Raw genomic sequence first — 27370 nt, 5'->3', positions numbered from 1 at the left:
CAAGGGTTCTCTTTTTTCCATGTCCTCACCAGCACTTGTTTGTCTTATTGATAATAGCCATTTTAGCATGGGGGAAGTAAAAGCTTATTGTGTTTTAAATTAATTAATTAATTTATTTTTTTGAGATGGAGTTTAGCTCTTGTTACCCAGGCTGGAGTGCAATAGTGTGATCTCACCTCACTACAACCTCTGCCTCCTGGATTCAAGCAATTCTCCTTCCTCAGCCTCCCAAGTAGCTGGGATTACAGGCACACACCACCATGCCTGGGTAATTTTTTTTTTATTTTTAGTAGAGACAGGGTTTTGACTTGTTGGTCAGGCTAGTCTCTCGCTCCTGACCTCAGGTGATCTGCCCGCTGCAGCCTCCCAAAATGCTAGGATTACAGGCATGAGCCACTGTACCAGGCCTGTGTTTTTTAATTTTTAATTTTTATGGAGACCTAGTAGGTGTATGTATTTATAGGGTGCATGAGATATTTGATACTGGCATTAAATGTGCAGTAATCACCTCAGGGTAAATAGAGTACCCATCAACTCAAGCATTTATCCTTTCTTTGTGTCACGAACAATCCAGTTATACTCTTTTAGTTATTCTAAAATGTACAGTAAATTATTGTTGACTGTAGTCACCCTTTCATGCTGTCAAATACTAGATCTTATTCATTCTATTTATATATTTGTACCCATCAACCATCCCCACTTCTCTCCCTCCCCAATCCTTTCCTAGCTCCTGGTAATCAATATTCCACTCTTTACCCTCAGGGGTTCAATTGTTTTAATTTTTAGCTTCACAAATGAGTGAAAACATGTGAAGTTTGCCTTCCTGTGTCTTGCTTATTTCACTTAACACAATGTCCTCGGTTCCATCCATGTTGTTGCAAATGACAGGATCTCATTATTTTTTATGACTGAATAGTACTCCATCATGTATATGTACCACATTTACTTTATTCATTCATCTCATGATGGATACCTAGGTTGCTTCCAAATCTTGGCCATTGTGAATAGTGCTGTAACAAACACGGGAGTGGAGCTATCTCTTTGATATAATACTTTCCTTTCTTCTGGGTATACACCTACTAGTGAGATTGCTGGATCATATGATAGTTCTATTTTTAGTTTTTTGAGGAAACTCCATACTGTTTTCCACAGAGACTGTACTGATTGACTTTCCTACCAACAGTGTACAAGGATTCCTTTTTCTCCACATCCTCATCAGCATTTGTTACTGCCTGTCTTTTAAATAAAAGCTTTTTTAACTGGAGTGAGATGATATCTCATTGTAGTTTTTATTTGCCTTTCTCTGGTAATCATTGATGCTGAAAACCTTTTCATTTGCTTATTTGGCATTTAAAAAAACCCCACAATGAGCAGTTACTTCACACATGTTAAAACAGTTATTATCAATAAGACAAAAGATATATGTATGTCTTCTTTGGAAAAATGTATATTCAGATCTTTTGCCCATTTTAAATTAAATTATTAGATTTTTTTCCTATTGAGTTGTTTGAACTTCTTAAGTATATTCTGGTTATTAATCTCTTGTTAGATAAATAGTTTGCAAATATTTTCTCATTGTGTAGGTGGTCTCTTCACTTTGTTGATGGTTTCCTTTGTTTTGCAGAAGCTTTTTAACTTGAGGTGATCCCATTTTTCTATTTTTGCTTTGATTGCCTGTGCTTGTGAGGTATTACTCACTAAATGTCTTAAAGAGTTTCCCCAATGTTTTTTGCAGTAATTTCATAGTTTGAGGTCTTAGGTTTAAGTCTTTAATCCATTTTGATTTGATTTTTTATATGTGGTGAGAGATAAAAGTCTAGTTTCTTTCTTCTGCAAATGGATATCCAGTTTTCCTAACACCATTTATTGAAGCGCTTATCCTTTCCTCAGTGTATGTGCTTGGCACCTTGGTTGAAAATGAGTTCTCTGTGGCTGTGTGGATTTATTTCTAGGTTCTGTACTCTGTTCCATTGGTCTATGTGTCTGTTTTTACACAGATTCCATGCAGTTTCACTTATTATAGCTTTGTAGTATATTTTGAAGTTGGGTAATGCGATTCCTCCAGTGTTGTTATTTTTGCCCAGAATTGCTTTAAGTATTTTTTTTGTTTCATATACATCTTAGAATTGTTTTTTCTTTTTCTATGAAGAATATCATTGGTGTTTTGATAGGGATTGCATTGAATCTGTAGACTTCTTTGGGTAGTATGAACATTTTAACATTATTATTGATTCTTCCAATCCATGAACATGAACTATGTTTCCATTGTTTTGTGTCCTTTTCAATTTCTTGCATCATTATTTTATAGTTTTCATTGTAGAGATTTTTCATTTCTTTGGTTATGTTTATTTCTAGGTATTTTATAGCTATCATAAATTGGATTAGTTTTTATTTCTTTTTCAGATTGTTCACTCTTGGCATATAATAATGCTAATAGAATTCTGAATTTCTTCTCTGTGTTGTCTTGAATTTCATTGAGCTCTTTTAAAACAGCTATTTTGAGTTCTCTGAAAGGTTACATATCTCTGTCCTGAGATATGTGATTGGGATTGGTCATTAGTGGCTTATTTGGTTCATTTGGTGAGGTCATGTTTTCTAGGATGGTCTTGATGCTTGTCAATGTTCATCTATGTCTGGGCATTGAAGAGTTAGATATTTATTGTAATCTTTGCAGTCTGGGCTCAATTGTGCTCTATTCTTCTTGAGAAGGTTTTCTAAGTATTCAAAGGGAATTTACTAGGGAGTACCCTAAGCCCAGTAACACTCTGATTCTAGCAGACTCATACTGCCACAGTGGTCTTGGATAATATCCGGGAGAATTCCCTGGATTATTAGGCAGAATCTCTCAAACTCTTTTCTCACTTTCTCCCAAACTGAAGGAGTCTCTCTATGCTAGATTGCTTGGAGTTGAGGGAAGGGTGACATAGTCACTTCTGTGGCCACCACAGCTGGTACTGTGCTGGGTCACATATGAAGCCAGCAAATTACTGGGTCCTGTCCAAGGCCCATGGCAACTACTGCCTTGCTACTACTGATGTTTAAGGCCCAAGGGCTCTTTAATCAGCAGGTGGTGAGTCCTGCCAGGCTGGGTCCATCTCTTCAGTGCAGCAAGTTCCCTTCTGTCCCAGAGTGGGTCTAGAAATGTCCAGGAAGTAGGGCCTGGAATTGGGGGTTTCAGGAATCAGTTTAGTGGTGTGTTTTCCTGTGGCTGAGCTGCTACTCAAGTGGTAAGACACAGTTCTCTTCTAATCTTCCTTCTCTTTCCCACAAGTGGAAGGAGTCTCTCTTTGAGCTGCACTGCCTGGTGTTGGGGGAGGTGTGATACAAGCACTTCTTGGCTACCAAAACTGGTGTCTCGCTGGGTCACGCGCATTCCCATTCCACTGGCTCTGAGCAAGTTCAGTACCTGGATTTGCCTAAGGACTGCAGACCTTGTGGCCTGACTGCCTTTCAAATTTATTCAGGACCTCAGGGCACTTTAATTAACTAGTGGTGGAGGCAGCTGGAACTGAAGTTCCTATCTGTCTCTGGCATGGGAGATTCCTCTTTAGTGGGAGCTAGGTTAAATGCTCCCTTTGGCCGGGAGTGGTGGCTCACACCTGTAGTCCCAGCACTTTGGGAGGCCGAGGTGAATGGATCACCTGAGGTCAGAAGTTCAAGACCAGCCTGACCAATGTGGTGAAACCCTGTCTCAACTAAAAATACAAAAATTAGCTGAGCATGGTGTTGTGCAGCTGTAGTCCCAGCTACTCGGGAGACTGAGTCAGGAGAATCACTTGAATCTGGGAAGTGGAGGGTGCAGTGAGCCAAGATCGCGCCACTGCACTCCAGCCTGGTTGAAAGAGCAAGACTTCATCTAAAAAAAGAAAAAAAAAAAAAAAAAAAAAGAGCTCCCTTTGTGGGCACTAGCAGAATTCTGCCCTGTGTTGTGTTCCACTGTGATAGGGCAGTCACTGAGTTCCAATGCAAAGTCCCATAATCACTTCACTCTCCCTCCCCAAAGCACACAGATTCTCAGTTCAGTATGGTGCTGCTGGGGGATGAATGTCAGATGGTATAGGCTATGCAAGACTCTCTTTACTGCAATCTTCAGTGCCTCTTTTCTTGATATAATATTAAAACCAGGTACTGAGATTGCTCACCTGATTTTTCATTCTTATGAAGGTGCTTTCTTGAATGGATAATTGTTCAATTTGGTGTTTATGTAGGGGGACGATTGATGAGGGGTTCTATTCAGCTACCTTGCTCCACCCCACTCCCCATTTTAGCAATTTTGAAATATACATAGCTTATTATTAACTGTAGTCACCATGCAGTGCCATAGATCACTGAAGCTTATTCCTCCAGTCTAACTACAACTTTGTACCGTTTGATCAATATTTTTCATTTCCCCATCCCTCAGCCTCCCAACTTTCCTCCACTCACCACCTGTCTACTCTCTATTTCTGTGAGATTGATATTTATAGTTACCACATAAAGTGAGACTACACAATATTTGTCCTTCTGTGCCTGGTTTATTTCTCTTAGCATAATGTCCTACAGTTTCATTCATGTTTTACACATGACAGGATTTCATTCTTTTTAAAATCGTGAGTTTTTAAAAATATTTTAAAAATCTTTAGTATTTTATTGTATACCTTGTTGGTGGGCATTTAGATTAGATTGCTGCCATATCTTGGCTATTGTGAATAAGGCTGAAATATAAAATGCTTAGGAATAAATCTAACCAAGGAAGTAAAATATCTGCACACTAAGAACTGTAAAACTTGGCCAGGCGTGGTGGCTCATGCCTGTAATCCCAGCACTTTGGGAGGCTGAGGGGGGTGGATCCCTTGAGGCCAGGAGCTTGAGACCAGCCTGGCCCACGTGGCAAAACTCCATCTCTACTAAAAATACAAAAACTTAGCCATGTGTGGTGGTGGGCGCCTGTAATCCCAGCTACTCAGGAGGGTGAGGCAGCAGAATCACTTGAACCTGGTAGGCGGATGTTGCTCAGCCGAGATCACACCACTGCACTCCAGGCTGGGCGACAGAGAGAGACTCCGTCTCAAAAAAAAAAAAAAAAAAAAAATGCTGGGTGCAGTGGCTCACACCTGTAATCCCAGCACATTAGGAGGCTGAGGTGGGCAGATCACCTGAAGTCAGGAGTTCAAGACCAGCCTAGACAACATGGCGAAACCCCTTCTCTACTAAAAAAATAGAAAAGTTAGCCAGGCGTGGTGGTGCGTGCCTGTAGTCCCAGCTACCTGGGACGCTGAGGCAGGAGAATCACTTGAAGCTGGGAGGCGGAGGTTGCAGTGAGCCGAGATCATACCACTGCACTCCAGCCTGGGCAACAGAGCAAGACTCCGTCTCAAAAAAAAAAAAGAAAAGGAAAAAAACAAAGAACTGTAAAACTTGATTTAAAATTGGAGGAGAGTTTGCCTTCCTGCCCCATCTCCGTCACTCCCTGCAGCCTCCACCGAACACCATGACTCCTAGGAGGGCAGCAGTTGTGTGGCCAAGAACAACTCCTTAGGGAGGTGGAAGCTCGCCTCCTTTCTTAAAGACTTCGACCGTGAAGTGGAAATACGAATCAAGCCAATTGAATCAGACAGGCAGAACCTCTTCAAGGAGGTGGATAAACTCTACAACATCCAGATCCTGCGGTTCCCCAAGGCATTGCGCAAAGATGAATGGCTCGACTACTTCTCCCTTGGAGGAAACAAACAGGGCTTGGAAGAGGCAGCAACAGCTGACCTGGATATCACTGAAATAAACAAACTAACCACGGAAGCTATTCAAACGCCCCTGAAATCTGCTAAAACACGAAAGGTGATACAATGATAGATGTAATGATAGTGGAAGAGGAAGAAGAAGAAAATAAACATAAGAATCTTCAAACTGCAAGAGTCAAAAGGTGTCTTCCATCCAAGAAGAGAACTCAGTCTGTACAAGGAAAAGGCGGAAGGGAAAAGTCAAGCTGTGCTATCACTGTTACCACAGCTTTGGGCTGATTGAATGTGTCCATAGTAAAACCAACTCGAAGCCTGATACCCAGGTTTGACTCGAGGGTCTTCATGATCCCTGGCCTGTGCACTTCTGCCACAGGAGAGTGGATTTACAACAAAAGCTGCTCAGGTGCAGTGACTCACACTTGTAATCCCAGCACTTTGGGAGGCTGAGACGGGTGAATCACCTGAGGTCAAGAGTTTCAGACCAGCCTGACCAACATGGTGAAACCCCGTCTCTACTAAAAATACAAAAATTAGCTGGGCATGGTGGTGGGTGCCAGTAATCCCAGCTACTCAGGAGGGAGGCTGAGGCAGGAGAATCGCTTGAACCCGGGAGGCGGAGGTTGCAGTGAGCCAAGATCACGCCATTGAACTCCAGCCTGGGTGACAGAGTAAGACTCCGCCTCAAAAAACAAAAAACTTCAAAAACGCCAGCAACAAAACCAAAAGAAACAATAGCAGGAAGATACAACCTGGAGATTGGAAAAAATATTTTCAACTTATACATCTGATAAGCGGCTAATGTCCCAAATATATAATATTGTTGCTATTACTCTAACAAATCAATAGCAAGAAAATAAATAACACAAGGGAAAATGGGCAAAGGATCTGAACAGGCTCTTCTCAAAAGAAGAAATACAAATGGCCAAAAGAAACATGAAAAAAAAAGAGCATCTCTAATCATCAGGAAAACGCGAATTAAACACGTGATAAAGTATCACCTCATGCCTGTTAGAATGACTATCATCAAAAAGACAAACCATCACCAGTGCTGGCAAGCATATGGAGAAGAGAGAATTCTTTTTTTAAAAAATTTTTATTCTAGGTTCAGGGGTATGTGTGCAAATTTGTTATGTAGGTAAATTGCATGTCATGGGAGTTTGGTGTACAGATTATTTCATCACGCAGATAGTAAGCATAGTACTGGCCGGACACAGTGGCTCGAGTCTGTAATTCCAGTACTTTGGCAGGCTGAGGCGAGTGGATCACCTGAGGTCAGGAGTTCAAGACTAGCCCGACCAACATGGCGAAACCCCATCTCTACTAAAAAATAACAAAAATGGCCGGGCACGGTGGCTCAAGCCTGTAATCCCAGCACTTTGGGAGGCCGAGACGGGCGGATCACGAGGTCAGGAGATCGAGACCAGCCTGGCTAACACGGTGAAATCCCGTCTCTACTAAAAATACAAAAAACTAGCCGGGCGAGGTGGCGGGCGCCTGTAGTCCCAGCTATTTGGGAGGCTGAGGCAGGAGAATGGCGTAAACCTGGGAGGCAGAGCTTGTAGTGAGCTGAGATCCGGCCACTGCACTCCAGCCTGGGTGACAGAGCGAGACTCTGTCTCAAAAAAAAAAAAAAAAAAAAAAATGTGCCGGCTTTGGTGGCACGCTCCTGTAATCCCAGCTAGTTGAGAGGCTGAAGCAGGAAATCACTTGAACCCAGGAGGCGGAGGTTGCAGTGAGCCGAGATCGCGCCATTGCACTCCAGCCTCGACAGCAGAGCAAGACTCCATCTCAAAAAAAAAAAAAAAAAAAAGTACTCGCTTTTTTCAGCAGCGCATATACTAACAAAAAAAAAAAAAAAAAAAAAAAGAAAGAAAAAAAGAAAAAAGAAAAAAAGTAACCATAGTAGCTTTTCTGTCCTCGCTCTCCTCCCATCCTCCACCCTCAAGGAGGTCCCAGCGTCTGTTGTTCCCTCTTTGTGTCCATGTGTTCTCAATATTTATCTCCTACTTACAAATGAGAGTGTGTGGTATTTGGTTTTCTGTTCCTGCCTTACATCACTTAGGATAATGGCTTCAGCTCCATTCATGTTTCTGCAAAGGACCCAATCTTGTTCTTTTTTTTTTAAGGCTGTGCAGTATTCCATGGTGTATATGTACATTTTTTCCTATCCAGTCTACCACTGATGGGCATTTAGATTGATTCTGTGTCTTTGTTATTGTGAATAGTGCTGCGATGAACATACACGTGCCTGGGTCTTTATGATAGAACAATATATTTTCCTTTGGGTACAAACCTGGTAATGGGATTGCTGGGTCAAATGGTAGTTCTGTTTTAACTTCTTTAAGAAATTGTCAGGCCGGGTACGGTGGCTCATGCCTGTAATCCCAGCACTTTGGGAGGCTGAGGAGGGCGGATCACCTGAGGTCAGGAGTTCGAAACCATCCTGGTCAACATGGTGAAACTCGTCTCTACTAAAAATACAAAAATTAGCTCGGCGTGGTGGTGGATGTCTGTAATCCCAGCTACTAGAGAGGCTGAGGCCAGAGAATCACTTGAACCCAGGAGGTGGAGGTTGCAGTGAGCCAAGATCGCACTGCTGCCCTCCAGCCTGGGTGAGGAGCAAAACTCTGTCTCAAAAATAAAAATAAAAATAAAAATAAAAAAGAAAAAAAGAAATTATCAAACTACTTTCACAATGGCTGAACTAATTTATATTCCCACCAACAGTGTATATATGTTCCCAAGAGAAAAGGGAATTCTTTTTTTTTTTTTTGAGATGGAGTCTCACTCTGTAGCCCAGGCCGGAGTGCAGTGGCCTGATCTCGGCTCACTGAGAGCTCTGCCTCCCGGGTTCCTGCCATTCTCCTGCCTCAGCCTCCCGAGTAGCTGGGACTACAGGCTCTCGCCACCCTGCCCAGCTAACTTTTTGCATTTTTAGTAGAGATGGGGTTTCACCATGTTAGCCAGGATGGTCTTGATCTCCTGACCTCGTGATCTGCCCACCTCGGCCTCCCAAAGTGCTGGCATTACAGGCGCGAGCCACCGTGCCCAGCTGAGAAAAGGGAATTCTTAAACATCATTGGTGGGAATTTAAGTTGGTACAGCCATTTTGGGAAACAATATGAGGGTTCCTCAAAATCTAAAAATAGTATTACCATATGATCCAGCAGTACCACTTCTGGGTATGTACCCTAGTAGAATGAAATTGATCTGTCAAAAGACATCTGCACTCACATTTTTATTTCAATCTTTCAAAATATATTAAGACTTACTTTGTGGCCTAACATATAATCTATCCTGAAGAATGTCTTGTGTTTGTTTGAGAAAAATGTGTATTACTTTGCTGTTGGATGAAATATTCCACATATGTCCATTAGGCCTATTTGGTCTAAACTGTAGTTTAAATCTGACATTTTCTTACCGATATTCTGTCTGGATAATCTGTCCATTGCTGAAAGTAGGGTATGTAAGTCCCTTACTATTATTGTAATACAGTCTATCTCCCCCTCAGGTCTACTAATATTTGCCTTATATATTTAAAAGCTGTGATATTGGGTGCATATATATTTACAATTGTTATTTTTTAAATGAACTGACCTCTTCATCATGATATGATGAGCTTCTTTATATCATTTTACAGTTTTTGACTTCAAGTCTGTCTTCTGTGATAGGAGTATTGCTCTCTGTGCTCCCTCTTTTAGTTTCTAATTGCATGGAATATCTTTCCATGTCTTCACTGTCAGTCTGTATGTATCATTAGAACAGCTATGTGAATCTGTTGATTGGTTTTGAATATTGACTAACAGTGTCTCCTAAATATGATATACAAATGTAATTTTATAACAAAAGTATTTACAATTGTAAGGCCTTTTTGCTAGCAGAATTTATTCTGATAAAATTATTTACACTAGTGATGTTATATTACATATTCTGTTAGCACTCCAAAATACCCAGAGGTAGTTTATAACTAACATAATTGTTAATAAAAACCTATAGCATATATGCATATAAAATATTATTTCACTATTTCCTGCTTATTCTTCAGGTAATAAATTTAAAGCAAATTTGCTAACCTATAAATAATCTCTGCCTATGACTGGTATGTATAGTACAACTACACTTACATGGTTATAAGAATTATAGCTATTAATCAAATTGTTCAGTTGTATGTTATTTTAAATGTGTTTTGTATTCATGTATTCATTCATGAACATTTACTGATTGTCAGGGATTGATGCTGAATGTTGTTGATTCATTTTTTTTTTTTTACTAGTGGAAAATGAAAATCACTGTGACTTCGTGAAGCTCCGAGATATGCTTCTTTGTACCAATATGGAAAATCTAAAAGAAAAAACCCACACTCAGCACTATGAGTGTTATAGGTACCAAAAACTGGAGAAAATGGGCTTTACAGATGTGGGCCCAGACAACCAGCCAGTTAGGTGAGTAAAAATATTGCTAGCACAACCAAATGGATAATGTAGGAGTCCCCTACAAACACAAAGTACAATAATTTGGGTATAAGAATAATTATACTTCTCCCATCTTGAACCATCCTAAAGAAAACATCCTGAATGTTAGGTGTTTTTTATCATCTTTTGATGAAGATATAGTTAGTAGGAACAATATACTGTGAGATCTCATTTTTATGTTGAAATATGTGTATTCAGTATGTGTATATGCTGAAATGTGTATTGAAGAAAAAACCCAGTATTTTGTTGTATTTTTTGTATTTATATGAAACGTATCTATATTATATGAAAGAAAGGATAGGCCAGGCGTGGTGGCTCACGCCTGTAATCCCAGCACTTTGGGAGGCTGAGGTGGGTGGATCATCTGAGCAGGAATTTGAGAGCAGCCTGGCCAACATGGTGAAACCACATCTCTACGAAAAATACAAAACGTATCCGGGCGTAGTGGCGCACGCCTGTATCCCAGCTACTTGGGAAGCTGAGGCAGGAGAACTGCTTGAACCCTGGAGGCAGAGGTTGCAGTGAGTCGAGATCACCTCACTGCACTCCAGCCTGGCCAACTGAGCAAGACTCCATCTAAAAAAAAAAAAAAAAAAAAAAAAAAGGAATAGAAAAAAATGGAAAAATATTAGCAAAGTTTGACAAAAGATATCAAGAAGAGTTTCATGGAGGAACCAGCTGAAAAGCAGTAGTGCAGTGTCCTGGAAGTTAAATGAGAAAAGTTTGAGAGCAGGTGTATTGCTCTAACTTGAAGAAGAACAGAGCCGGGTGTGGTGGCTCCCGCCTGTAATTCCCGCACTTTGGGAAACCGAGACAGGCGGATTACCTGACGTCAAGGAGTTTAAGATCAGCCTGGCCAACATGGTAAATCCCCGTCCCTACTAAAAATACAAAAAAAATTAGCCAGGTGTGTTGGTGGGTACCCATAATCCCAGCTACTTGGGAGCCTGAGGCAGGAGAATCGCTTGAACCTGGGCAGCGGAGGTTGCAGTGAACTGAGAGCGTGCCACTGCACTCCAGCCTGGGCGATAAAGCAAGACTCTGTCTCAAAAAAAAAAAAAAAAAAAAAAAGGAAGAATAGGACTTGTGCTGCAAAAGTATGGCACTGTGATATATATAATCCAGTTATATCATTCATTGGTCTTTGTAGACACCCAAAATTTAACTATCTTAAATGAATGATAATGATATTTTGAAAGACTTTTTGTTTTGTTTTAGAGGATTTTTGAAAATCGTCTCATACATTAGAGGTTCCCCTGAATTTTGTTGTCAAAAGATGTGAAGAAGTATGATATGCTGGAAAGTGGTGGGGATAAGAATTTACTTATATAAGTGGAAATTTCTAGTATTCTTTACATGTACTCTCTATATACTCTGATCTTAAGTATTGTGCCTTGGTTTTTACATCTTATGATATGGAAATTTCCATTTTGTGCTGCTAAACGTGAGAGAATGTTGGTAAATTTCCTTATATAGGATGTAACATACAATATATATTTTTTACATGTTTATACTAGCATTTTTTATTTTTTATTTTTTTTTTAATGATGGAGTCTTACTCTGTCTCCCTGGCTGGAGTGCAGTGGCACGATTTTGATTCACTGCAACCTCTGCCTCCTGGGTTCAAGCGATTCTCCTACCTCATTTTAATATAAGACTAAGAAAACATTTCTCTTTAGTTTTCAAGAAATCTTTGAAGCCAAAAGACAAGAGTTCTATGATCAATGTCAGAGGGAAGAAGAAGAGTTGAAACAGAGATTTATGCAGCGAGTCAAGGAGAAAGAAGCAACATTTAAAGAAGCCGAAAAAGAGGTCAGTACTGACATTTGATATAATTTGCATTAATTTTTAGGTGCCCTATTAATTTGGAGGTTTTAATCTCAGGAGTTTAGTTGATGTTTTTGGAGGATACTTGCTATTTTTCAAAAAGTAGCTTTTTACCATGTAGATTTGAATATGGCCTTTACGAAATTATAGTCTGTAGTTTTTTTTTCTATAAAATTTAGATAATTTTCTATTTAAATAACCCTTAAGATAATTTTATAAAAATTATTTATTTTGTTTATAATTTAAATTTTCATGCATAAAGTTTAATTTGTGACAAACCCAAGCTATTTACTCTAAGAAGAGTCTTATACTGTCTAATGCTATTAATACACTAGAAAATTGTCTTCACTTTTATAAATAAGCAAATGTTGACTAGTGCTGGCCTTGATTAATGAGAAAATTTTAAGTTGGTAAATTATGTAAATTATTTATTTATGTTATTCCATGCCATTTCTAATAAAATGGAAAAAAGGCTATTAATATAGTTTTAATTATTTGCCACAAATATGTTTTTGGTAAAGGCATATTTTTGAAACCATAATTTCTTTCTCTCAAGTGTAGGTGGCTTTAGTTTAAGAACATTTAGTTTAATTAGGTAAATTGGAACATAAACTTCCTTTTTCATAAGAGCAAAATGGTAATTAGGTGCTATAGGCCAGATGTCTCACTCAAAGACAGTTGAATTGTAAGTAATAAAAATTCCGCCGGGTGTGGTGGCTCACACCTATAATCCCAGCACTTTGGGAGATGAAGGTGGGCGCATCCCGTAAGGTCAGCAGTTCGAGACCAGCCTGGCCAATGCAGTGAAACCCCGTCTCAACTAAAAATATAAAAATTAGCCAGGCATGGTGGTGCATGCCTGTAATTCCAGCTACTCGGGAGGCTGAGGCAGGAGAATCGCTTGAACCCAGTAGGCGGAGGTTGCAGTGAGCTGAGATCACGCTGCTGCACTCCAGCCTGGGCGATAGAGTGAGACTCTGTCTCAAACAAAACAAAACAAAACAAAACAAAACAAAACAAAGCAAAAAAACCCATTAGCTTAGGCATAAAGGAAAAAGTTTGGATGTATACAAGGGTATGTCATGGCATCCAAAGACAAGAGACATAGCTGGATCTCATGAAGACTTAAACTGAAACTAGGAAGTGACCAGAAGCCAAAAGCAACCATTTAAATTTTCTCTTTCTCTCCCACTTCACTGCCCTTAGTTATGAACCTTATTCCTGTACGTCTGCTTCTTTTTTCTTTCTTTCTGGAGATTAGTTTATTTTCCATATCTCAACTATGTGTTCTCTTAGGGTTGATTACATATCTTGATTATTGTCAATTAATGCTGCAATAAACATGAAAGTGTAGATATCTCTTTGACACACTGATTTTATTTCCTTTGAGTATGTGACTATTAGTGGGGTTGCTGAACCATGAGATTATTCTATTTTCAATTGTTTAATGAATACCCATATTTTTCCTAATAATTGTACTGATTTACTTTTTTATCAGCGTTTTATAAAATTCTTGTAAACATCTTTCTTTCTATAAAATCATTCTTGTAAACACTTATCTTTCTGTTTATCTAACAGATATGAAGTGCCATCTAATTGTGGTTTAAATTGGCATTTCTCTGATGATTAATGAGATTGAGTATTTTTTTGTATCCCTATATGCCTTTTATGTCTTCCTTTAAAAAATGTTCAGGTTCAGCCAAGCGCAGTGGCTTATGCTTGTAATCCCAGCGCTTTGGGAGGTGGAGGTGGGTGGATCATTTGAGGTCAGGAGTTCAAGACCAGCCTAACCAACATGGTGAAACCCTGTCTCTATTAAAAATACAAAAATTAGCCAGATGTGGTGGCATACGCCTGTAGTCCCAGCTAATCAGGAGGCTGAGGCAGGAGAATCACTTGAACCCAGGAGATGGAGGTTACAGTGAGCCCAGATCACATCACTGCATTCTAGCCTGGGCAACAGAGTGAGACTCCATCTCAAAAAAAAAAAATAATTCAGGTTCATTGCCCATTTTTGGAATGAGGTTGTTTTCATACTATTGAATTGTTTGAGTTATTGTATATTTGGGGCTATTGTATATTTGGGGGTTATTGTATATCTGATAACCCCTTATCAGATGTACAGTTTGCAAATATTTTCTCACATTTCATAGTTTGAGTCTTTACTCTGTCGATTGTTTTTTTGGCTGTGCAGGAGCTTTTTAGTTTGAAATAATTTTATTTGTCCATTTTTGCCTATGTTGTCTATGCTTTGGAGTTTGTATCCCAAAAATCATTATTCAGACCCAAGTTAAGGAACTTATCCCTAATTATTTAAAGTAGTTGTACAGCTTTAGACCTTACAGCAGTTAAGTCTTTCATCCATTTTGAGTTGAGATTTGCATATGGTTTGAGATAAGATCTAATTTTGTTTTTCTGCATGTGGTCACATTTATTGATTTGTGTATTTGAATCATCCTTGCATTCTAAGAATAAATTCCACTTGGCCATCTGGTATTTAATGTGTGATCTAATTCAGTTTGCTAGTATTTTGTTGAGGATTTGCTAGTTGGCTCATCACAAATATTGGCCTGTAATTTTTTTTTTTTCCTCATAGTGTCCTCTTCTGACTCTAGTATCAGAGTAATAATGTCTTCTTCAAATGCATTTAGAAGTGTATTCTCCTGGCCGGGCGAGGTGGCTCATGCCTGTAATCCCAGCACTTTGGGAGGCCGAGGCAGGCAGATCACCTCAGGTCAGGAGTTCAAGACCAGCCTGGACAATGTGGTGAAACCCTGTCTCTACTGAAAATACAAAAATTAGCCAGGCGTGGTGGTGTGTGCCTGTAATCCTAGCTACTCAGGAGGCTGAGGCAGGAGAATTGCTTGAACCTAGGAGGTGAAGGTTGTAGTGAGCCAAGATCACACCACTGCACTGCACTCCAGCCTTGGAGACAGAGCGAGACTCTGTCTCAAAAAAAAAAAAAAAAAAGAAGCATACTCTCCTCTTCCATTCTTTTGGGAAGACTTTTTTGTATTATTTCCATTTTATTTATCTATTTAAGACAAGATCTTGCTGTGTCACCAAGGCTAGAGTGAAGTGGCGCGACCTCAGCTCATTGCAACTTCCACCTCCCAGGCTCAAGTGATCCTCCCACCTCAGCTTCTCCAATAGCTAGGACTGCAGGTATGTAGCACCATGCCTGGCTATTTTTTTGTACTTTTAGTAGAGATGGGGTCTCACTATGTTGCCCAGGCTGGTCTCGAACTCCTGAGCTCAAGTGATCTGCCCGCCTCAGCCTCCTAAACTGCTGGGATTACAGGCATGAGCCACTGCACCTGGCCTATTATTTCCATTTTAAATGTTCTGTAGCCTTCCCCAGTAAAGTCACCTAGTACTGCCTTTTCTTTGGTAGCATTTTTTGTTACTGATTAAATCTCCTTACCTATTAGTAGTCTTTTCAGATTTTCAGTTTCTTCATGATCCAATCTTTGTAGATTGTGTGGTTATAGGAATTTATTCCTATAACCAAGGTTATCCAATTTCTTTTTTAGGTTATCAAATTTTATTGGCTTATAATTTTTCATAGTAGTCTCATGATCATTTGTGTTTCTTTGGTATCAGTGGTAATGTGTCACCTTTCATTTCTGATTTTATTTGTTTGAGTTTTCTCTCTTTTTTTCTTAGTTTTTCTAAGGGTTGTTCATTTATTTATCTTTTAAAAAAACAGACTTAGTTCATTGATTTTTTTCTATTGTTTCTCTAGTCTATATCTTATTTATTTCTGCTGTGATCTTTACTGTTTTCTTGCTTTTACTGACTTTGCATTTGGTTTGTTTTTCTTTTTCTCTTGAGGTGTGAAATTACATTATTTGATCTATTTCTTTTTTCTTAATATAGGCATTTATTGCAATAAACTTCACTCTTAAAACTGCTTTTGCTGTATCCCGTAACTGTTGATATGTTGCTTTTTATCTTCATTTGTGTCAAGATATGTATATTTTTTAATTTTTAATTTCTGTGGGTACATAGTAGGTATACATATTTATGGGGTACATTAGATATTTTGATACACACATACAATGTGTAATAATCATATCAGGGTAAATGGGATACCTATCACTTCAAGCATTTGTCCTTTGTGTTACAAGAAATCCAATGATACTCAGTCATTTTAAAAGGTACAATTAATTATTATTGCATATGGTCACCCTGTTGTACTATCAAGTACTGGGTCTTATTTATTCTTTCTAACTATATTTTTATACCAATAAATGTCCTCACTTCTCCCCACCCCTACCACCCTTCCCAGCCTCTGGTAATCATCATTTCATTCTCTATCTCCATGAGTTTAATTTTTTTTTTTGAGATGAAGTCTTGCTCTGTCACCCAGGCTGGTGTGCGGCTGTGGGATCTCAGCTCACTGCAACATCTGCCTCCCGGGTTCAAGTGATTCTCCTGCCTCAACTTCCCAAGTGGTTGGGATCACAGGCATGCGCCACCACACGCAGCTAATTTTTGTATTTTTAGTAGAGATGGAGTTTTACAATGTTGGCCAGGCTGGTATCGAACTCCTGACCTCAGGTAATCCATCTGCCTCAGCCTCCTGAAATGCTGGGATTACAGGCGTGAGCTACTGCACCCGAATGAGTTCAATTATTTTAATTTTTAGCTCCCACAAGTAAGTGAGAACATGTGAAGTTTATCGTTCTGTGCCTGGCTGATTTCTCTTAACGTAAGGTCCTCCAGTTCCATCCATGTTGTTGCAAGTGACAGGATCTCATTCTTTTTTATGGCTGAATGGTAGTCCACTGTGTATATGTGACATTTGTTTTCATCCAGTCATCTGTTGGCGGACAGTTAGGTTGCTTCCAAATTTTGGCTATTATGAATAGTGCTTCAATAATAAAATCTTTCTGTTATTGATTTCTAATATTATACTATTGTGATAAAAAGATACATAATATGATTTCAAACTTTTAAAATTTATTAAGAGTCGTTTTGTGGCCCAATATATGATCTATGTTGGAGAATGTTCCTGTGCCCTTGAGAAGAATGTATTCTTCTACTGTTTGGTGAAATAATCTATCTATGCCTCTTCAGTCTATTGGGTCTATAGTTACTCACATCTACTGTTTCCCTACTTACTTTCTGTTTAGATGGACTCTCTGGTGCTGAAAGTGGGATACAGTAGTCCCCTACTGTTCTTATATTGCTGTAAGTTTCTTCCTTCATTTCTGTTAATATTTGCTTTATATATTAGGTGCTCCAATGTTGTCATGTATTTGACGATTGTTACACCTCTTTATAAATTGATCTATTATTATATAGTGATCTTGTCTCTTATGACAAAATTTGACCAAAAGTCTAATTGTCTGCAATGAGTATACCTGCCCTGTCCTCTTTTGCCTATAATTTGGGTGGAATATCTTTTTCTTTTTTTTCTTTTTTTTTTTTTGAGACAGAGTCTCGCTCTATCACCTAGGCTGGAGTACAGTGGCGCGATCTTGGCTCATTGCAGCCTCCACCTCCTGGATTCAAGAGATTCTCCTGCCTCAGCCTCCTGAATAGCTAGGATTAAACGTGCCCACCACCATGCATGGCTAATTTTTTTTTTTTTTTTTTGTATTTTTAGTAGAGATGAGGTTTCACTGTGTTGGCCAGACTGGTCTTGAACTCCTGACTCAAGAGATTCTCCTGCCTCAGCCTCCTGAGTAGCTGAGATTAAATGTGCCCACCACCATGCATGGCTAATTTTTTTTTTTTTTTTTTTTTTTTGTATTTTTAGTAGAGATGAGGTTTCACTGTGTTGGCCAGACTGGTCTTGAACTCCTGACCTCAAGTGATCCATTTGCCTTGGCCTCCCAAAGTGCTGGGATTACAGGCAGGAGCCACCACACCCAGCCATCTTTTTCTATTCGTTCACTTTTAGTCTAAGTGTGTCTTTAAGGCAAAAGTGAGTCTCTTGTAAGCCACATATTATTGAGAATTGTTTTTTTATTCATTCTGCTACTTTGTGTCTTGTGATTAGTGGGTTTAATCTATTTACTTTTAAAGTAATTTTTATAGGTAAGGACTTACTATTATCATTTTATTAATTGTTTTCTGACTGTTTTGTGGTTCCTTTGTTTCTCTCTTTCTGTCTTCCTTTGTGATTTGTTGGTGTTTTTGTAGTGGTAGGCTTTGATTTTTTTTTTTTTTTTGAGATGGAGTTTTGCTCTTGTTGCCCAGACTGGCATGCAATGGTGCAATCTCGGCTCACTGCAGCCCCCACTTCCCTGGTTCAAGCAATTCTCCTGCTTCAGCCTCCCAAAGAGCTGAGATTACAGGCATGCACCGCCACGCCCGGCTAATTTTTTTTATTTTTTGAGATCGAGTCTTGTTCTATTGCCCAGGCTGGAGTGCAGTGGCGAAGTCTCAGCTCCCTGCAACCTCCACCTCCCCAGTTCAAAGTATTCTCCTGCCTCAGCCTCCTGAAATGCTGGGATTACAGGCACCCGACATCATTCCCGGCTACTTTTTGTATTTTTAGTAGAGACGGGATTTCACCATGTTGGCCACGCTAGTCTTCAACTTCTGACCTCAGGTGATCCACCGCCCAGGCCTCCCAAAGTGCTGGGATTACAGGCATGAGCCTCTGGTCCTGGCCTCTAATTTTTTCTTTATATTTTGTGTATCAATTACAAAAGTATGGAATTTTGGAATTGTGGCCACCATTATATAAAAACTGTGGGTGGTAATTGTTTTGGGGTGAGTTTCTGCACCAGGCCCCAACAGATCAGGCCAAACCAGTGTGAAGTCAAGTTTTGATTTTATTATTATTATTATTTGGTGTTAAACAGCTTTAATCTTGGTCATCGTGGCTTCTCGGCACAGTAATAAATACTGCACATGATCAGCATGTTCTGTTCTGGGGAAGGGGGCAAGGGCAGGGGGAATCACCTTCTTAGAAAGTACAACTCAAGTTGGAAGGGCAGGAAGGGGTGGGGAGAAAACCCTCCTGGTGCCTGTGGCAAAGTGCAGGAGCCCCCACCCCCAAACTAACCTGAGTCCAGCCCCTCTGGGGAAAAAAGGGGTGCATGAACTACCCCTATTCCACAGGTACTTTCTGTGGCCTAAGGCCTGCACCACACTCCAGCTTGCAGCCCTGGCAGGAGCTATGTTGCATTAAGTGAAAAGCTCTGAAGGTCACACACTCTAGGTTATGTACAGGGGCTCGGAGAAGGAAGACTGCCCCTGCAGCCCCCAGCTGCCTCCGGCACCAGGAGGGAGCTGCAGGGGTAGGGGATATATAAAAAAGGAGCAGGCTTCATTCCGTCCTAAACTGGAAAGGATGAAATGGCTTTACCCGGGAGGAGATAACCATCCTATGCTATCCCCACATACTGTCTGTGTCCTCAGAGGGTACTATGAGTCCTGGGATCTTCTCCGGGGTCCCCCACCTACCTGTGGTAGCTGTGTGAGGGACCCCGTGGTGGGGGGCAGAGCTGGGGAGTCCCCTTTCAGCCAGGCTATCCAGGCTGTCTGGGGCAGAAGCAGTGGTGGGGCGGCCTGGGCGGAGCCAGAATTCAAGCCGGGTGAGGTGGGGTCAGGACCCCTGTGGGGCTGGGAGTCTGGGTAGAGGCAGCTATGGTGCCAGTCGGGGGCGGTCCAGGGGGGGAAGCCTCAGCCCTGGGGGCTTCTCCGTGGGAGTGGCCACTGCATGATCTTCTGGGCACCTCACGGATCTTCAACTGCAGGTGAAACGGATGCTGGTGGTGGGTGCGGGGCTGCTAGGAGCCACTGCCTGGGTCCCAGAGGCTGGTGCTGGGGCAGGTGTAGCCTGAAGCTGCTGGGGCCGCGTGGGCAGGATGTTCTGCACACAAACCTTGGAGGGGAAGATGTATGCATAGCAGGCCTGGAGGGTGGCTGTGGCCTGGGGGATGGGAAGAAGCTGTGGTCCTGGAAGAGCTGCATGACCAGGGCCCGCACTGGTCCAGCGCCCGCAGTGTGGAGGACCGCACCTTCTCAGACTCCGGCTCCCTGAGCCAGTCCTCGGTTTCTCTACCTGTACGGTTTCTCTACCCAAGGGGTGAGGGCCGTAGGGGGCCCTTTCTGCTGCCCTGACCATACTCCTGGGCCTTGAACGTTCCTGGGCCCAGTGAGAAGGAGGTGGCTGCCGAGTTGAGGAAGCATCCGAGTACATGGAGGAGGAGGACAGGGTGGGACCATAGCCTTTGCCAAGGATGCAGGTGGATCGGGGGACCCTGGGGGCTCAGGGTCCAGCAAGGGGTGGCAGGGGATAAAGGAGGAACAGATGACAGGTGCAAACACCTTCCCACCAAAGCCCTTGTTGCTCTCTGGGTCCTCCCCAGAGCTGTATGCACTCTCACTGTCAGTCACCTGCTCCTTGTACTTGAGATCAATGTCAGTGGTGCTGAAGCCATCGTCAGCAATGACATCATCACCCCTTCCTCCTCACGGATGACCATGTGCTCCTCATCACTTGCTGTGTCCTCACTGGCCACATGCTGGGAATGAGAAGCTCAGGTGGGCAGCAGCGGGGCTGCCCACTGGCCACCAAGGCACCTCCCTCACCAGGGGCTGCCAAGGGGCCTAGAGCTCCATACTGGGTAGAAGGCTTTGGGCCAGAGTCCGATGCAGCGCCAGACACCACCTGCATCAGTTCCTGTAGTGCCTGATGGTCACTTCCCCGCCGTCCAGGCTGCGTACCCCACTGTGGGAGAAGGCTTGGGGCCCGGCTGAGCCAGGTTCCCTGTGTGCAGCTGTTCTGCCCCACAGAAGCTGCTCCTTGGTATCCCAGCTCAGGAGTGTCTGGGATACAACTGCCAGAGGACACCCCAGGGGCAGTGGCAATGCCCGTCTCTGACATGCTCCGCTCCTGCAAGCCCTTGTACCCTCCTGCTAGCCCCTGGCTTGTGGGCTTGGCCTCCGAGCTGGACTTCGTTCGGTCCTTGTTGCAAGTGGGCCACCTTCACCTGGGAGGTCAGGTCATGGTACTTCTGCATCTCATTGGGCCCCAGGGTGTTCCACCACTCACCCCAGGATCTGGCTGATGGTCCAGTTGTCCTGGTTGGGGTGACACTGGTGGGCCCCACCAGGGCCTGGTGCCACTTGCTGAAGATCATGACTGCCACTTATGGGCCACTGGATGTGGTCCTTGTCCCATTTGTTGGGGCTGCATCCATCCTTCTCAGATGAGTCCTGTTCCTCGGGCAGGGCACTGAGGGACTGGGCCTGACACCTCTGGGTGCTAGAGGCAACTGGGTGTCAGAAAACATGACAGAGAGGAAAGCATCATCATGGTCAGTCTCTGTCTCACTGTCTAGCAGGGGCTCCCCTGAGGGGCCCAGGGCTCCTCGTCTGTGGTGGGAGGTGGGCCCTTTCCAGGTTCCACCACCCACGAAGTGTATGGCGGTCCAAGCCCTGGGCTTTCAGGGCAGGTGGCTCCAGGGGGCCGCCCAGGGTCAGCACTCTCTGTCCCACCTGGTGGATGCTCATGAGCAACAGCTGCCAACTCGGCAGGTTCTTTTGTCTGGTTGGAGGCCACTGAGTGGCTGGCAGGTTGCTGGGCCTCATGTGACTGCAGGGAGGGGTCAGGAAGGGGACAGAGTGCCAGGGGAACACAGCCACAGAGTGAGGTTCCACGTTCCTCTACACAAATGAGCCAAGGCCACGGGACGCCTCGCTGGATGCAAGCATCAGGGGCCTGTGGGCTGAGTGCATGGTCTGGGCAGGGGGTTCCTGGCAGGGGCTCACACCTCCTCAGCCCCCTCCTCAGCCAAGGTGGCTTGGGCCCAGAGAGGGGGGGTGGGAGGAGAGTAGCAGGCCAGGCCTCAAGTTTTTTTTTTTTTTTTTTTTTTTTGAGATGCAGTTTGGCTCCTGTCACCCAGGCTGGAGTGCAGTGGCACAATCTCAGTGGCCGCCACCACACCTGGCTAATTTTTTGTATTTTTAGTAGTGATGGGGTTTTGCCATGTTGGCCAGGCTGGTCTTGACCTCCTGACCTCAGGTGATCCACCCACCTCGGCCTCCCAAAATGGGATTACAGGCATGAACCACTGCGTACAACTTCATTCTTTGATTTTTACTTGAAAAACTCCCTTAAGCATTTTTTTAAGGTAGACCTAGTGGTCCTGAATTCCCTCAGCTTTGTTTGTCTAGGGAACATGTTATTTCTTCTTTCTTTCTGAAGGATAGCTTTGTCAGACATAGTATTAGTTGCTGGCAGTTTTTTTCTTTCAGCACTTTGAATGTATTATTTGATTCTCTCTTGACCTGCAAAGTTTCTTGTGAGAAATCTGCTGATAGTCTAATGAAGATTCTCTTGTCTGTGTCATGCCACTTTTCTCTTGCCTCTTCAACATTTTAAAAAATCTTTGACTTTTGACTATTTGATTATATTGTGACTTTGTGAGTATCTATTTGGTTTGAACCTCTTTAGGAATCTTTAGGCTTCATGTATTTGGTTGTCTAAATCTTTCCCATGATTTAGGCAGTTTTTAGCCATTCTTTCTTTAAATAAGCTTTCTTTTCCTTTCTCTACTTTCTTTGTCAAACTCCCATAACCTGACAGTGGTTTGCCTAATCGTGTCTCATTGGCTTTCTTTTCTCTCTCTCTCTCTCTCTCTCTCTGTCTCTTTTTTGAGATGGAGTCTCTCTCTGCTGCCCAGGCTGGAGTGTATTGGTATAGTCTTGGCTCACTGCAACCTCTGCCTCCTGGGTTCAAGTGATTCTCCTGCCTCAGCCTCCCAAGTAGCTGGGACTACAGGTGTGTGCCACCACACCCAGCTACTTTTTGTATTTTTAGTAGAGATGGGGTTTCACTATGTTGGCCAGGCTGGTCTTGAACTCCTGACCTTGTGATCTGCCTGCCTTGGCCTACCAAAGTGCTGGGATTACAGGCGTGAGCCACCACGCCTGGTCTTCTTTTCTCTTTTTTATTATTTTATTCTTCGTCCTCTGGCTGGATAATTTCAGAAGATCTATATTCAATTTTACAGATGCTCTTTCCTGTTGAAGTTTACTATTGTGTTATATTGCCCAGTCTGGTCTTGAACTCCTGGGCTCAAGCGATCCTTCTGCCTTGGCCTCCCAAAGTGCTGAGATTACAAGCATAAGCCACTGCATTCAGTCAGTCCCAGCACTTTGGGAAGCTGAGGTGGGAGGATCACTTGAGCTTAGGAGTTTGAGACCAGCCTGGGCAACATAGTGAGACCTTGTCTCTATATTAAAAAAAAGAAAGAAAGAAAGAAAGTATTTGGGAGGCCAAAGCAGGAGGATCACCTGCGGTCAGGAGCTCAAGACCAGCCTGGCCAACATGGTGAAACCTCGTCTCTACTAAAAGTACAAAAATTAGCCAGGCATGGTGGTGCGTGCCTGTAGTCCCAGCTTCTCGCGAGGCTGAGGCAGGAGAATCATTGGAACCAGGAAATGGAGGTTGCAGTGAGCCAAGATTGTGCCACTGTACTCCAGCCTGGGCAACAGAGTGAGACTCCATCTCAAAAAAGGAAAAAAGAAAGAAAAGAAAAATTCCATATTTAAGTGTTTACTCCTGAGTTTTTGAGATTGTTAGTAAGATCATGCTCTCCTCTGATGATTTGGGTTTGTTTGATCAGAAAAAAGCATGTTCTTCTGGTTGTTCAGCCACACTGTGCTTTGGTGTCACAACTGCACATTGGTTTCACAGCTGCAGGACAAGTTCGAGCATCTTAAAATGATTCAACAGGAGGAGATAAGGAAGCTCGAGGAAGAGAAAAAACAACTGGAAGGAGAAATCATAGATTTTTATAAAATGAAAGCTGCCTCTGAAGCACTGCAGACTCAGCTGAGTACCGATACAAAGAAAGACAAACATCGTAAGAAATAATAGTTTCTCTTACTATTCTGTCTGAGAGCCCTATCATTCTACATCCCAACTTTCTGTGAGATTGTCTTTGTGGCATTTAACTCTGATTGAAATTCTCATTTTAAAAATTGGCTTGCTTATTGTATATTTTCCCCAACTAAATGTGAACTCCTAGCAGGGCGTGGTGGCTCATGCCTATAATCTCAGCACTTTAGGAGGCTGACGCGGGCGGACCACCCGAGGTCAGGAGTTCAAGACCAGCCTGACCAAAATGATGAAACCCTGTCTCTACTAAAAATACAAAAATTATCTGGGCGTGGTGACTGGTACCTGTAATCCCAGCTACTTGGGAGGCTGAGGCAGGAGAATCACTTGAACCCCGGAGGTAGAGGTTGCAGTGAGCCAAGAACTCACCATTGGACTCTAGCCTGGGTGACAAGAGCAAAACTCCGCCTCAAAAAAAAAAAAAAAAAAAAAGGTGTGAACTCCCAGAAGGCAGGTCCTGTGTCCATCTTTTTAGATTCTGTATCTCGGCACTTAGGACGCAGACTAACACGAAGATGATAGTCAATCAATTTTTGCCAAAATGAAAAAACAAAAGAAACATGTAACATTGTGTAAAAGGAGCTGGTTAGATGGAGAAATTTCTTTACCATAGTCCTGCTTGTGGATCCAGTAGTGACTTACATTTTATATCCAAATAGAAGCTGGAGGCTTTGTTGGGGACTCACAGGCATAAAATATTAAGTTATACAAATCTAATTAATAGGCCTATTTTCCATTTTAAATTCTATTAATAATTTGATAGTTTTTATGATAAACGGTTGGATTTTGATGAGAACTCCCATGCTTTTGTGTCAAACTTAAAACTGATATTAGAATAAAGAATTCAAAAGCTAGAGAAAGTCAGAGTACAGTGAGAAGCCATGAGTTGCATCTGAATGATAATATTATGTCTTACAGATTTGGAGTATATGCTAAAGTTATCAAAGTTGTAGAAAATACGGCCGGGTGAGGTGGCTCACACCTGTAATCCCAGCGCTTTGGGAGGTGGAGGTGGGCAGATCACTTGAGGTCAGGAGTTTAAGACCAGCCCAGCCAACATGGCGAAACCCCATTTCTACTAAAGTTAGCCAGGTGTGGTGTTGTGCATCTGCAGTCCCTGCTACTCGGAAAGCTGAGGCAGGAGAATCGCTTGTACCCGGGAGGCAGAGGTTGCAGTGAGCAGAGATTGTGCCACTGCACTCCAGCCTGAATGACAGAGCGCTATGAGTCACCACACCTGGTATGAGCCACCATGCCCAGCCCACAATGACTTCTATACATGTTGTTAAATCATCTTACAGATTTTATAATTTGGGGGAAGAAAACTTTTACTAAATGGTCTTTTAATGGAAACTCTACAAGAACCAGAATCTTTGCTTTGTTCACTTATGTATTCTTTCCTAGGCCTAGAACAATATCTGACACATAGCGGCGATTATTTGTTGAATAAATGGACCCAGCAATAGTACATTAGCTATGCTATATGCATACATTAAAGATGTAGATTATTGACTTTCAAAAGATAATTAATGTAACTTCTTACTGCTTCTGAACATGTTTGTGAGTTACATTGCTGAGGGACCTTTATCTTCTCATTCTTTCATCTTAACCCAATGTTATTAAAACTGAAATCAACAATATTATTCATATTTAAAAATAATATCTACCTTATAAAAATTATCACTCTGCTGCATTTGAGAATAGACTTTTTAGGTAATAATGGTATAATCCATAGGATTTTTGAGGGCACAGAAGGATTCATGCTAACAGACATTTTATTTTCTATTTTCCAAGAGCTATAAAATATGATATTATATGATAGTATAAGGCATATTTTTACTGTTTTCATAATTTTTTCTAAAAAAGTGTTTGTTTTCCATATAACTTTTAACTTTGTAAGTAAATATTTGTCTCTTTCAGCTCCAGTTTTATGTGAAATAGAATTTCCAGATTTATGTAGCATGGAAAATTTTAATAAGTCAGAGTTACTGATTTTTGCCAGTCATTTTCTCAATTATTTACTTCTTTTATCTTTAGTTGATTTTTTTTGTAGTGACAAGTTTTGTTTCTATTCTCATTTCCTTTTGTGTATATTCTATGTATATTTCATTTTTGGTTACTATGAAAATTACATATAACATCCTAGAGTTATAACATTCTAATTTGAATTTATTTCAACTTAACTTCAATCACAAACCAAAATTCTACTGCTATATAGCTCTACTCTTTTTAGGTTATTGATGTAACAAATTATATCTTTATTCATTGTACACCACCTAACAGATTTATAATTACATTTTATGCATTTTTCTTTTAAATCTTATAGAAAATAAAAAGTGGAGTTACGAACCAAAATTACAATAATACTGTTTTTATGTTTGTTTATGTATTTACCTTTACCAGAGAACTTTATATATTCATATAGCTTGCTTATTTACTTATAGCATTAATGCCTAGAGTTTATTTATTTCAACCTGAAGGACTTTTAACACTTCTTATATCGCAAATTTAGAGATAAATGGATTTTTTCAGCTTTAAAAAAAAAGCTGGAAATGTCTTAATTTCTCCCTCATTTTTGAAGGACAAGTTTTCCAGCTACAGATTTCTCAATTGACAGATTTCTTCATTATTTTAAATATATAATCCACTGCCTACTGGCCTTCCAAGTTTTCTGCTGAGAAATCAGCTGCTAATGTTATCTGGATCCCTTGTCTGTGAGAGTTGCTCTTCTCTCTGAGCTTTCAAGATTCTCACATTGTCTTTTTTTGTTGTTGTTTTTTGAGGCAGAGTCCTGCTTTGTCACCCAGGCTGGAGTGCAGTGGTGTGATCTCAGCTCACTGAAACCTCCGTCTCTTGGGTTCAAGTGATTCTCCTATCTCAGCCTCCCAAGTAGCTGGGGCTACAGGCATGTGCCACCATGCACAGCTAATTTCTTTGTATTTTTAGTAGAGACGGTGTTTTGCTATGTTGCCCAGGCTGGTCACAAACTCCTGGCCTCAAGCAATCTGCCCAGGACTACCATTTACCCAGCAATCTCATTACTTGGTATATACCCAAAAGAAAATAAATCATTCTACCAAAAAAGGCACATTCACTTGTATGTTTATCGCAGCGCTATTCACACCAGTAAAGACATGGAGTCAACTTAGATGCCCATCAGTGGTGGACTGGATAAAGAAAATGTGGTACATTTACACTGCAAAATACTACACAGCCATAAAAAAGAATGAGATCATGTCTTCTGCAGCAACATGGACACAGCTAGAGGCCATCATCCTAAGAAAATTAACGTAGAAACAGAAAACCAAATGCTGCATGTTCTTACTTACAAGTGGGACATATGGACATACTTTGGGTACATATGGACATAAAGATGGGGACAGCAGACACAGGGTGCTACTAGAGGGGGTAGAGGGAAGAGAGGGGGAAGGCAAGGGCAGAAAAGCCACCTATTGGGTACTATGCTCACTATCTGGAAGATG

At 41.6% G+C, this 27370-nt stretch overlaps 1 protein-coding gene and 2 pseudogenes across 1 annotated transcript in view; 2 read left to right on the top strand and 1 right to left on the bottom strand.

Annotated features, from left to right (window-relative positions):
- SEPTIN14 (septin 14) overlaps nucleotides 1-26176 on the top strand; it is a 53680-nt gene extending 27504 nt beyond the window's left edge. Inside the window, exons 4-6 of the mRNA XM_015133443.3 lie at nucleotides 9991-10159; nucleotides 11869-12001; nucleotides 23685-26176. Coding sequence (XP_014988929.2) covers nucleotides 9991-10159; nucleotides 11869-12001; nucleotides 23685-23864 — 482 coding nt within the window. The 3' untranslated portion in view covers nucleotides 23865-26176. The remainder of the gene's footprint in view (nucleotides 1-9990; nucleotides 10160-11868; nucleotides 12002-23684) is intronic.
- LOC106997391 (borealin pseudogene) lies at nucleotides 3008-9800 on the top strand (annotated as a pseudogene).
- On the bottom strand, nucleotides 19195-21721 carry LOC114676895 (protein capicua homolog pseudogene; annotated as a pseudogene).
- Nucleotides 26177-27370: the final 1194 nt, after the last annotated feature.

The sequence above is a fragment of the Macaca mulatta genome, chromosome 3, assembly GCF_049350105.2.
Source record: "Macaca mulatta isolate MMU2019108-1 chromosome 3, T2T-MMU8v2.0, whole genome shotgun sequence".
In the NCBI taxonomy this organism is placed as follows: domain Eukaryota; kingdom Metazoa; phylum Chordata; class Mammalia; order Primates; family Cercopithecidae; genus Macaca; species Macaca mulatta.
The sequence above is the reverse complement of the archived record's forward strand: the minus strand, read 5'-3'. Positions and strand labels throughout refer to the sequence as shown.